Here is a 12,522-nt window from a genome sequence, read left to right as displayed (position 1 = left end):
AAAGTCCTTCTCCCTTCCCCACCCCGATCAGTACATCCAAGAGTAACAGCTGACCAGGCCCCACCCCTGTGGGTGAAACCTGCAAAGATTGAGGAGAAGTGGCCTGAGGAGTCTCCCTGTGGTTTGTTACACAGAGAAGAAGAAACTCACCTGTTTGTTGCAATATTGGTGAAACCCCCTCAGCTTTTAGAGCCAACTCTGAGAGCCTAAGTAAATGGCATGGGCCAGCCAATCCAGAGGCTGCAGGGGACAAGGGCGGCCTCCTTTTGTTTTGGGATATCCAGCCGGCTAAGCATCCGCTTTCTGAATTGCCACTGGTGTCTAGGCGACTTTCTACCTGTGCAAAGATTATCCCTGGGTTGCCCATGGGCCCATCTGTTAGATTTCTGAGCTTGTACCATGGTGATCCCTCCACCTTATCTGAGTGAAATGAGTTTTCACTGGGGATGATCCTGTGGTGTTAGTCGAACACTGCGGCCTCCACCACCACCCACTCGCAGTGGTCCTGAGAGCGAACACCTTGGAGAGCCACGGATGTGAGGCCAGTTCTCCTCTCAGTCTTCAAGGTGAGAAACACAGACAAGCCGGGAAACGATTTCCTGTGACTTTCTCACTTTTCTTTCCCAGAGTCCTCACCTTGTGGTTTGATTATGGTCACTGGCCAGATGTGAACGAAGCCTTAGTGGAAGGGGTGAAAGCCATCCAGATCGACACGTGGTTACAGGTGAGGACACTTGGTCACAGGTGAGATGGGTCAGCTCTCACTCCTCCATCTCCTCTTAGAGCCAAGCAGTGTTGGGAGTAGCAGGTGGCCTGCGGTGTACAGTGGTGAGAAGTAGGGATCAGTCCCAAGGTCAAGACTTCATATTTTCGTTAGTTTCTTTTAGAGAACTGAAGGGAATGAACCATGTCAGTGCCCAACAGAATCTACCAAAACAAGTGACAAGAGCTAGTCCTTGCCCAGAATAACCAGAGTTGTTTCCATGTCTCATATGCTGCATAACTGTGTCTTTTTTAATAACAGGTTATACCTCAGCTCATTGCAAGAATTGATACGCCCAGGCCCTTGGTGGGCCGCCTCATTCACCAGCTTCTCACAGACATTGGTCGGTACCACCCCCAGGTATGTGGAGACCTTGGGCAGGTTGCTCATCTGACAGCTGCCTTTGCTTTGATGCTCAGCCTTTCCTAAAGCTGCTCCCGAGACAGTGAGGAAACGGGGCCGGCCTCCCATCCTGCAGTCCCAGCAGCCTTTTTCAGAGAGCGATGGCCCCGCCTGGTACTCAAACGAGCATCAGGATCATACAGTTTCTTTTGTCCTCCTCTTTAAAGTTAGTGTCAGGCTCCTTTCACACATGTTTGCACATATTCCTCTCTGTGTGCTTCAGGCCCTCATCTACCCCCTGACTGTGGCTTCTAAGTCTACGACCACAGCCCGTCACAATGCAGCCAACAAGATTCTGAAGAACATGTGCGAGCACAGTAACACCCTGGTGCAGCAGGCCATGATGGTGAGTCAGGAGCAGTGCGGGCTTCCACTGACCCTGGTCACCGGGCCAGAGGGCTTGAGCTGTTGTTTATCTCCCTCTGACGGTGCTGCGTGCTCCCTCTGGCTGCCAGAAAGAGCACCTTCTATTTCTCCAAGACATTCTGAGTTTAGTTTATCCTTGGTCTTCTCTCCTCCCCTTTGGGATCCAGGTGAGTGAGGAGCTGATTCGAGTGGCCATCCTGTGGCATGAGATGTGGCATGAAGGCCTGGAAGAAGCTTCTCGTTTGTACTTTGGGGAGAGGAACGTGAAAGGCATGTTTGAGGTGCTGGAGCCCCTGCACGCGATGATGGAACGGGGACCCCAGACTCTGAAGGAGACATCCTTTAACCAGGTATGGGGTAGCAAAGCCTGATAGACATGGCCCACAGCCTTTGTCAGACCCCTTTCCTTCTAGCCTTTCCACTGACTTGAATAAAATGTACTGTGTCAGAGGTCACAGGATCTAAAAACACCAGAAATTTAATTGTCATTAAATTATAAACCCTCCCAAAAATTTAAGTGGAAAACCACAAGATCCGTCACGAGGTCTTACTTTACCTAACAAGCCATCCTGATGTTGGCAGCTCCAGGACTGGAGAGCTACAGAGCGGCCCTTGCAAGCCCTCCATGCCACTGCCTCCCAGCCAGTGTGCTCTGAGGGGTGTGCTGTCTGCTGGGACTTAGCCTGCGGCTTAAATCAATACCCGTGACCATTTGCGAATTTCCCCTGCATTCCTCTCAGGCATATGGTCGAGATTTAATGGAGGCCCAAGAGTGGTGCAGGAAGTACATGAAATCAGGGAATGTCAAGGACCTCACCCAAGCCTGGGACCTCTATTACCATGTGTTCAGACGAATCTCAAAGCAGCTGCCTCAGGTAGGATCTTCAGGTTCTGGCAGGATTAACTGTCATCATGGTCCTTTCTGTTTTACTACCTACAGATGCTAACACTAATCCCAAAGCACCTGCTTTCACTTGTACTTGCAGATTTGGGACAAGTCATTGCTATTAGCAATTCATTAAAAAATACTTAAATTGCATTTCAGTTCCTCCCTGGAGGCAGAAAATTAATCCCTGTGGTAATTATTCACAGCTCACATCCTTAGAACTGCAATATGTTTCCCCCAAACTTCTGATGTGCCGGGACCTTGAATTGGCTGTGCCAGGAACATATGACCCCAACCAGCCAATCATTCGCATTCAGTCCATTGCACCATCTTTGCAAGTCATCACATCCAAGCAGAGGCCCCGGAAGTTGACACTTATGGGTAAGGACCACTCTGTGCCTCTCCTTCCCACCCTGGCTGAACCCCTACCCCGTCTTGGAAAGTACTGCTTGCTGTTCACACTGATTTTTCACATGCTCTGTCTCTCCCGTGTTTACTGTGAGGGGGTAGAGGACAAGTGGATTTCTCCTTATTCCTTCCTCCTTGGGACTCCTAGTCCTTCATAAAGCTGCACTTGTGTAAGTGAAGCATAATGATCCGGCACACAACCAAGTGGGGGCATTGTGAGGCTTGCAGCGTGGAGGAACTGGGAGGCAGCGGTGGGGGAACTGGTGAGGCCGACAGAGCCATCTGGGCGCATGGACGTGACAGGCTACATTGAAGGAAGACCTCTGAGCTCTGGACTATTGTGTGTTTTTTTACCATCACCAGTCTGGCTCTTTTTAAATTGAACATCGCATTGAGGGAGCATCAAAAGCAGGGCTGTTCTTTTTATCGGTTCTAGGGAGTGTTAGGTGCAGTCTGCAGGATCTTTTGAAGACAGTGGTGGTCTACCCCCTGACAGGTTTAAGGCCCTCTGATCTCCACTAACTGCTCCCACCATTCTTTACAGGCAGCAACGGGCATGAGTTTGTTTTCCTCCTGAAGGGCCATGAAGACCTGCGGCAGGACGAGCGAGTGATGCAGCTCTTCGGCCTGGTTAACACCCTTCTGGCCAATGACCCAACATCTCTTCGGAAGAACCTCAGGTATTCAGGATGCATGGAAATGGCAATGATTTGAGAAGTCTGCTAGTTTTTTCCTACATCTCTCCCATGTAGTCACGTACTTGTATGAATAAAAATAAGAAAAATATATACCTGACAGGAAGCCATCGATAGCCACGGTATCAAACACAAAAAGAAAAATCCTCCATATTTTTAGAGTGTTCGCATGTGAAATGTCTGTAACAACCTCCAAAGGATCCAGAATGGGACACTTTGTGGCCATTAGACTGGAGATTCTGCAAATTTGATGTGTTGTAGCCGAGGTGGGGTTCCAGCTCGGCCAGACCTTTCCTGTCCTCAGTACTCTTACCCCTCTTTCTATTAAGATTATGAATATTTACATTTCTAAGCTGAGTTGGAACATGTGAGAGGTTATTTTAGGCTTAGAAATAATCACTGAATTTCCCCTCAAAGCACTGAGTTTGTTAGGCTGGTTGAGAGGCTGCTGTGCTTCTGTACTGTCAGGGCACCATCTGTATGTGATACCTTATTCTTTGCAAATGCCCTCCTCACACACCTCACAACAGCCCTGTGCAGGGGTTCACTGAAACTAGTTTGCATGTGCCATGAGCGGCAAAGGTGTACTCTGTTTACTGTACAATAATCCTGCTTTCCTGTGGGCACCAGCATCCAGAGATATGCAGTCATTCCTTTATCAACCAACTCGGGCCTCATCGGCTGGGTCCCCCACTGTGACACACTGCATGCCCTCATCCGGGACTACAGGGAGAAAAAGAAGATCCTTCTCAACATTGAGCATCGTATCATGTTGCGGGTATGTGATGAGGCTGCCAGACCCAGCCCTATAACGTCTCGGAGGCAAAATTGACCAGTTGGGAAAGGCTATGCAAAGCTGTTTTTCTGTGCTGTTCTGTATGTTCATCACTGAAAAGCCGATTTGAGGGGATTAGCCATTAAAGGAGTTTAAGGAAGTGAGTCCTAAAGAAGACAACCTTCTCTAAGAATCAGGACCCTAAAGCCCAAAATTTAAGGTTTCACCATCCGAGGTGAGACTGGACAGTATGACTTACCAGTACCTAATGCATACAGAGCCCTGGCCTGTGGAGAAGTGATGAGAGGTGCTGTGTAGGTAATGAGAAAGAATTGTTTGTTACCCAGAAACCTGACCCCTCCAGTGCTCTCCTTCTCACCAGTGGGCTTGTGCTGCTGTGAGGCCTGATGTTTTACCCTCAGGCTCTGGCAGTTCCTGCGGTCCTAGGTGAGAGTGGCCCCTCCCATTTTTTCCTTTGTAACGTTCTTATTTCACTTCTCCTTTTGGCTGTGGTGGTGAAATTGGAACCCAGCTCTGCCTGGACCTCAGCCTCATTTCTTCTTGGGTTTAAGCTGCTTGTCTTGGGCTGCTCTCTCAGAATGCTTGTGTCCTGATACAGATGGCTCCGGACTACGATCACCTAACTCTGATGCAGAAGGTAGAGGTGTTTGAGCACGCCGTCAATAACACAGCTGGGGACGACCTGGCCAAGCTGCTGTGGCTGAAAAGTCCCAGCTCCGAGGTACGGCACTCGGTCCATGCACTCACTGCACTGTGGCAAACCCACTCTTGTCAGGATGCTTTCTCGTTTGTTCATGCTCCTGTGGGCGAATTTTGTCATGATTAGCTGGAGATTATGTGCAATCTTTTATTACAAAGATTAAATGGGTAAGCCGTGCACTTTAGCAGATGTAGATTTAGTACTTTAATGTTTCTCTTGTTACTTATGATAGTATTTGAGTTCTTTACATATTAAGGTGATTAAATCTTTTTCATGTGTGTTATAAATTTCCTGTTTATTTGCTGTTTTAATTTTGTTAATAGTATGTTTCTTGGTTTTGAATTTTGCTTTGTTTTTTATATACAGGCATTTTTAAAGTTACAAATTACCAAACCCTAATAAAAAGGGGGGGAAAGGAAGCCCTCTGCACTTCAAGATTATATCTTTTAAAATGTATTGTAATAATTATAAGATTTGTTTTTACATTTAAATCTTTAACCCAATTTGGAATCGAGCTTTACATTTTATTTTCTTATGATGACTAGCCAATACCACAATATTTACCATATAAACCGTCCTCCCCCTATTTAAAATATTCTTTTTTTTTTCACTTAAATATATTTTTATTAATTTCAGAAAGGAAGGAAGAGGGAGAGGGGATAGAAACATCAATGATGAGAGAGAATCATTGATTGGCTGCCTCCTGCATGCCCCACACTAGGGATCGAGCCCGCAACCCCGGCATGTGCCCTGACCAGGAATTGTGAACCGTGACCTCCTGGTTCATAGGTAGATGCTCAGCCACTGACCCATGCCATCCAGGCCCCTTTTTTGTTATACACTAAATTCTTATATGCCTTGGGATTTCTTTCTAGAGCTTCTATTCTCTTACATTGATGTTTCTGCCTGTTTCTCCTCAAGTACCTTACTCTTAATACAAGTCTCATTGGCTGTTTTCCAGATACATTTCTCATTGGCTGTTTTCCAGATACATTTCTCATTGGCTGTTTTCCGGATACATTTTGGAAACATTTTGTCAAGGTCCCCCAAAAAAGTGCCACTGAAGTTTTATTGGAATTCCATTAAACGTACCTAATAATTTGGGAGGATATCTTGACAATCTTAAATGGATATCCTTAAATGGATATTTTCATTTATTCAAGTCTTTACATTTCTAAGCTGAGTTTAATTTACTTATTCATCTAAGTTCTGCACATTTTTTAGTTTATTCTGAGCATGATTTATTATTTTTTGTAATTGTGAATGGGATCTTTATTCCTTTCTACATTCTAACTGCTTATGATAGAATATAAGCAAATAATTGATTGTGTACACTTATGTGGAAACTGTTTAAAGTTTCCAGAGCCTGGTTCACTCGTGCTCCTGTGTTCTAGGTGTGGTTTGATCGAAGAACCAATTATACCCGCTCTTTAGCTGTCATGTCCATGGTTGGGTATATTTTGGGCCTGGGAGATAGGTGAGTGAGTTTACTTTGTTTCTTTAAGTCTTCTTTCTCCATTGTGGTGGTCTTGAATGGTTTTATTTTGTTTTCCAATGAGATTTCTGACCATTTGGTAAATGTTTGTATTTTGTACTTCAGGCATTTTTTGCGGCATCAACCTTAGTCTCCTATTTATTACCCATGCCTGCGAGCAACACATCAAACTAAAGGGAAGGAAAATCATAGTTCAAGGGTACTACTTTCTGCATAGGTTGGTTTCATGTATTAAAAAACCATATTAAATCCAATTGATTTGATTGATTCAATAAACATTTATCAATCACCACTATGTTAAGATAAATAATTCTATTTCTGTAATTGAAACCAACCAAAGTAGATCCTGCCAATATTTCTTCATAATAAATTTCTTCTTAATGTACTGACTGGAGTGGTTAAGGAATGTTCAGAAATTGACTCAATAGACTTTTTTTAAAAACTACTTATGTCCACTATTTTTTCTCCTGGGATCATGTCTCATACACTTATTTGAGAGTAAAGATAGTTTTATCATACAAAATAATAAATACTTTAAAAAAAAAAAAAAAAGCAGAATGCCTGTTTACAGAATTCAGGTGGTCCTGCCTGGATGGGCTTAGGAGGACGAGGCCCTGTGATGGGTCCTGAGCAGTAATGACAGAGCCTGTCCTCTGAGATGCCAGCGCCGCCAGCAACAAGTATTATCATGGTATCATGGGCAGCTTGTGATTCACACAGATAAATCCTGTTTCAGGCCTAGGGCAGGAGTTGGCAACCTTTTTCTTAAAGAGCCAGATAATATTTTTGGCTTTGTTGGCCATACGATCTCTGTCACAATTGCTCATGTCTGCTGTTGTAGCACAAAAGCATCCTGAAGCAATACTTTTAAAAATGAGCATAACAGTGTTCTAATAAAACTTTTATTTACAAAAACAGGTGGGGGCCTGGATTTGACCTAACAGCTGTGCTTTGCCAACCTGTGGCCTAGAGCAGTGGTAGGCAAACTCATTAATCAACAGAGCCAAATATCAACAGTACAACGATTGAAATTTCTTTTGAGAGTCAAATTTTTAAACTTAAACTTCTCCTAACGCCACTTCTTCAAAATAGACTCTCCCAGGCCGTGGTATTTTGTGGAAGAGCCACACTCAAGGGCCCAAAGAGCCGCATGTGGCTCGCGAGCCGCAGTTTGCCGGCCACGGGCCTAGCGTATCACATACTTGTTGATTTATTTATCAGAGTTGCTCTCTTGACCCTCTCCTCCCCCCCACCCCCGGTCTCTATTTCTGTTTCTCAAAGACACCCATCCAACCTCATGCTGGACCGGCTGAGCGGGAAGATCCTGCACATTGACTTTGGGGACTGCTTTGAGGTGAGCACATGTTCCCGGATGGCCAGTTTTCACCCTTCTCTGACCACTTTAGCAAACTCAAGCTCACCCTGCCTCTCCTGCCAAGGTGCTAGGATGTCAGTCTAAAAAATGAAATCCATGCTCTTTAACACTTGGTTTACTTGGACTCAAACTGCTCTTGGGGTAAGGGCCACTCACTCACTGAGCCTCTTTGAATGGAGGACCCTCATCCTCCGCACGGCCTACTGGTCCAAGGCCTGAGCATGATGCGCACTTTTTCTTTTTGTTTCTTCTTTCCCTCTCTCTCTTTTTTTTCTCCTTAGTTGTCTTTTAAATCCCTGTAATAAGTCCCCTCACTAAACTCAAGTTATTTCATTTCTGTGCTTAATTGAAATAGAAAGGAAAGGAAACTTCCTCCCCCCCCCCCCCCCCCCCATTTACCTGGCATTAGCCAAAGAAAACAATCTAACGACTGGACTTGGGTTTTTCCCTTTATTACCCTGTAGGTGGCTATGACCAGAGAGAAATTCCCAGAGAAGATTCCGTTTAGACTGACAAGAATGTTGACCAATGCTATGGAGGTGAGTAGATATTGGTAACAAGCTGCTTTGAAATAGGGGCAGTACAGTCACAACCTTCTCTGACAACAGACTTGCTTGTTAGAGCTCACCAGTTTCCCAGAATGCCTGGAGTATTACCATTCTTTATGTCACATGAATCACAATGTTTCATGTGAATCACAATTGTGACCTCACTGATCCCTTGCTCTGAAGACATTCCCAGCCTGATACATGGGTATTGGCCTGTGTCTGCTTCCTCAGTGGGGCGGGGGGGGGGGGGGGGGGAGGGAAGGGCAGGGTGAACCCTCTCACTGTGTGACTTTTGGTCCTGAGGCCTTAAGGGGCCAGTATCAGTGACTTGTGTGGTGAGTGGCTCTGGCCCTTGGATAGGTTACTGGTCTGGATGGCAACTATAGAATCACATGCCACACAGTGATGGAAGTGCTTCGGGAACACAAGGACAGCGTCATGGCTGTGCTGGAAGCCTTTGTCTACGACCCCTTGCTGAACTGGAGGCTGATGGACAGTGAGTATTAGCAAGTGCCTGGGAGCTGGAGTCCGCACCCTCCCCGAATTAGGAGTATTTGATTCAGTACATTTCACTCGCCTATGGCCCTTCAAGCCTGGAGCCTGAGCCGTATTACTGAGCAATTGCATTACAATTCACAAAGTAGCTCTGGTGTTTGCAAATGAATTTCAAGTATTTTTATTAACCAGAACATAAAACTCCAGTCACCAATTTGCATATTAACTAAAATATTTTTCAGTATAAGTAAAGTACCTCGGTGCTTTTTGTTTGTTTAGGTTTCATATAGAGTAACAAGCTGGAATTTTAATAGGAAATGCAAACAGCTGTGATTTGAGTCAGCAGTGTCTCCATCTGCCCTTTGTTCCCACCTTCTTAGTTTATTAACAAGAAGAGTTTACTAACAAGAGGAGTCTGATCACTGCGATTAAGTCATGCTTTCACCTTAGGGGATCTGGTTTACATTATCTAAATCCAACCTGACGATACAGAGTCCCTCAGGATTGGACATCCATGCTAACATCCACCCACAACTCCTGAGGGATACATCTTTGGTTCTGTCTTAGAGGATATAGCTTTTGGAAATACTGTATTTTTATGATTGTAAGAAAATGTCCCATCAACCAAGTTTCTTTCAAGTCAAAGTCTGAGGAACTCTTTAATCGTCCTTTTACTTCTTTCTCTAGCAAATACCAAAGGAAACAAGCGATCCCGGACAAGGACAGATTCCTACTCTGCTGGCCAGTCAGTAGGTGGGTGTCCCCCGTGGGAGACTGCACATTCTGTCCCCTTCTATCCAGAGTGTTTCTGGAGCAGGGTGAGCTCTGCTACTGCCATTAGGAGGCATGACTTACAGTAGGAACGGATGCTGAATATGAAGGAAGTCACCCTGCGGGAAGGAAGATTCTATCACTGCTAGTCTCACCTCAGAGGCATTTATTTAACTTCAGTAACGTGTATAGAAATATCTACTGAGCACCAAGCACCTGGTATATGTTTTTTTATTTAATGCCTCTCAGGATGGAGTGGGTACCTAAAGCTCAGAAATTTTGATCAAACTATCCTATCTTAATGTAGTTATAGAAATAAAGTTAAAGTTGTGTCTGAATATTAGTATTTAGCATGCCCTTTTAGCAGTGTGTGGATTGGGATAGTTGTTAGCTAAACCAGTGGTCGGCAAACTCATTAGTCAGCAGAGCCAAATATCAACAGTACAACGATTGAAATTTCTTTTGAGAGCCAATTTTTTTAAACTTAAACTATATAGGTAGGTACATTGTTATTAACTTAATTAGGGTACTCCTAAGCTGGCCTTTGCTAAAAACTCAAAGGGCCAAAGAGCCGCATGTGGCTCGCGAGCCGCAGTTTGCCAACCACTGAGCATACTACCTTGATCCTAAAGCATTGTTAACAGCTCAGAAGTGGGAAGGTGGAAACAGCAGAAGTGTACTCACATTGCTGCCTCAGGAGCCAGGAAACCAGGCGAAACATTGTTTCCAAGAGAGTGGTCCACAGAATAGGGCCCCAGGAAGGTAATGCCCCGCAAGGCCAGCACCCCACAGGGTTTGTGTATGAACACTCTTCAGAGGTCTTACAGTAAAGCTGTTTAACCTTGTTTAGCCTTCCTCTTGTCCCCAAACCCCAGCCTGTCCCTTCTTTCCTCATAAAATCTAACATCTACACAGTTCACATTTTGGGAAATACTGTTGGGGGTGTAAAAAAAGTAAATATTCTCTTCAGTCATTTATGGAACATTTGCAACTAGTTACTTAGCTAAGCCAAATAATGTTTAAGGATGCAAAAAGAATGTGGCATAGAGATTGCCCTAAAGATCAGAATCATATTATAGAATCGACCAAAATATATATTAAATAATAAGAGACCAGTACATTGTGTAATCAAGTATCATGTGATCAGGTTTGGAATAGAACGACTGTGGACTTAGAGAGCAGAGTAATCAATCTGAACTTCAGTAGGTAAGGGAGCTCTTGGGTTGGTGGAATTTAAGCTGAGACTTACTGAACGGATGGAATCCAGATGGGTAGAAGGGAAAAGGGTGTTCTGGGCAGGAAATTAGAATCCTGGGTTACATCTCTGCACATGGGTAGACTCTACCCTAGACACATGATAACATCCTTAAATACCTAAATCACACACGGGATCTGGGGTACCTTGTGCAAGTGACTGGTCTCATCCAAAGTATGTGAGACTTATTGTTGAACTCTCAGGGCTCACCTCTTCACTACCTCATTGGGTGACTTCTACATGCTGCCTGGGGCACGCAGAGGGGAATTAGGACAGCCAGCTCTGATGCCAGCAGGTGGGAATAGACCCGGTTGTTTTTTTGTGCCTTAAAAGTTAAGTTCCAGAGGCTCATTAGAAAGTATTATCATCACTGGATTCATTTTGAAGGTGTGTAGTGTACAAGGGCAATGTGTAAATAACTTCATAATTCTGACTCTAGACTCTTTCTTCCTGAAGGCCATAGTCAGTGGAGGGTGACCCTAAAGCCTGAGGACTTTTTCTCCCCAGAATTGATGTATAAGTTCCTCCAAAGAATAATACTTCAGCCCTGGCCGGGTGGCTCAATTGATTGGAACATCATCCTGTACACCAAAAGGTTGCTGGTTCAATTCCCAGTCAGGACACATACCTAGGTTGCAGGTTCAATCCCCAATCAGGGCCCATATGGAAGGCAACCAATCAATGTATCTCTCTTACATCAATGTTTCTCTCTCTCTCCCTTTCTCTCTTAACATATTGAGAATTTAAAAAATCCTTAGTCATATGTGTAACCCATTGAAAACTGGTTTTCTTTATATTATTGCCAGTTTCTGTCGAACTAAATAAGTCACCAGGTCTTTGACTCATACTCCTATTCTCTATGTCAGAACATTTCATGAGTGCTATTCTCCTGAAAAGTCATGCTTTGTAGATTTAAAAGCTTTTAAGTACATAAAGAGTAACATAATGCTTCCTTTCCCCTTAGAGGTAGGTAGGGCCAGTATCAGAGGGAATATAGTGTGTGAAGAATTAGAGCTAATAGCTCAGAACAATGGCTTTTTAAATTTTCTGCTAATTGATTGTTTTCCTCCTAGAAATTTTGGATGGTGTGGAACTTGGGGAACCAGCCCATAAGAAAGCGGGGACCACAGTGCCAGAATCTATCCATTCTTTCAGTAAGTCCAACCTCTGAGGACTTGTGCCAGTAACTAGCTCATTAAGAAAATAGCATCTATGTTTTACGACGAGAGGGTCAATGAGATGAAGCAACAAAACCGCCTTTGAGCAGAAAAGGTTCCATGAATTTCTCATTATGTTCTGAGGACAAAGGTAGACACAGAGGAAGAATTGCTCAACACAAGTGAACATTTGAGAAAAGCAGGGGTGTTTATTGACCTGTTGTGATGATCCAATTCTTACTGTTACTTCTACTTTTGTGTATTCCAGTTGGAGATGGTCTGGTCAAACCAGAGGCCCTAAATAAGAAAGCTATTCAGATTATTAACAGAGTTCGAGATAAGCTCACTGGTGAGTATATGGACATGTTTACTTACAAGGACATAACATCTGAGTGACTTTCTCTCCTGGA

The 12,522-nt window shown here is 44.3% G+C and overlaps 1 protein-coding gene across 1 annotated transcript in view; it reads left to right on the top strand.

The window, feature by feature from the left end:
* The window catches only part of MTOR (mechanistic target of rapamycin kinase), a 112,925-nt gene that overhangs the window by 96,795 nt on the left and 3,608 nt on the right, over nucleotides 1-12,522 (top strand). Inside the window, exons 41-56 of the mRNA XM_008151774.3 lie at nucleotides 628-724; nucleotides 1,025-1,123; nucleotides 1,389-1,511; nucleotides 1,699-1,881; nucleotides 2,272-2,406; nucleotides 2,624-2,798; nucleotides 3,370-3,505; nucleotides 4,151-4,298; nucleotides 4,915-5,037; nucleotides 6,411-6,493; nucleotides 7,793-7,865; nucleotides 8,351-8,425; nucleotides 8,795-8,930; nucleotides 9,617-9,682; nucleotides 12,029-12,109; nucleotides 12,381-12,461. Of these exons, the coding sequence (XP_008149996.1) occupies nucleotides 628-724; nucleotides 1,025-1,123; nucleotides 1,389-1,511; nucleotides 1,699-1,881; nucleotides 2,272-2,406; nucleotides 2,624-2,798; nucleotides 3,370-3,505; nucleotides 4,151-4,298; nucleotides 4,915-5,037; nucleotides 6,411-6,493; nucleotides 7,793-7,865; nucleotides 8,351-8,425; nucleotides 8,795-8,930; nucleotides 9,617-9,682; nucleotides 12,029-12,109; nucleotides 12,381-12,461 (1,814 nt within the window). The remainder of the gene's footprint in view (nucleotides 1-627; nucleotides 725-1,024; nucleotides 1,124-1,388; nucleotides 1,512-1,698; nucleotides 1,882-2,271; nucleotides 2,407-2,623; nucleotides 2,799-3,369; nucleotides 3,506-4,150; nucleotides 4,299-4,914; nucleotides 5,038-6,410; nucleotides 6,494-7,792; nucleotides 7,866-8,350; nucleotides 8,426-8,794; nucleotides 8,931-9,616; nucleotides 9,683-12,028; nucleotides 12,110-12,380; nucleotides 12,462-12,522) is intronic.

This window comes from Eptesicus fuscus, chromosome 9 (assembly GCF_027574615.1).
Source record: "Eptesicus fuscus isolate TK198812 chromosome 9, DD_ASM_mEF_20220401, whole genome shotgun sequence".
Lineage (NCBI taxonomy): Eukaryota > Metazoa > Chordata > Mammalia > Chiroptera > Vespertilionidae > Eptesicus > Eptesicus fuscus.
This window is presented reverse-complemented; position numbering and strand designations above follow the sequence as displayed.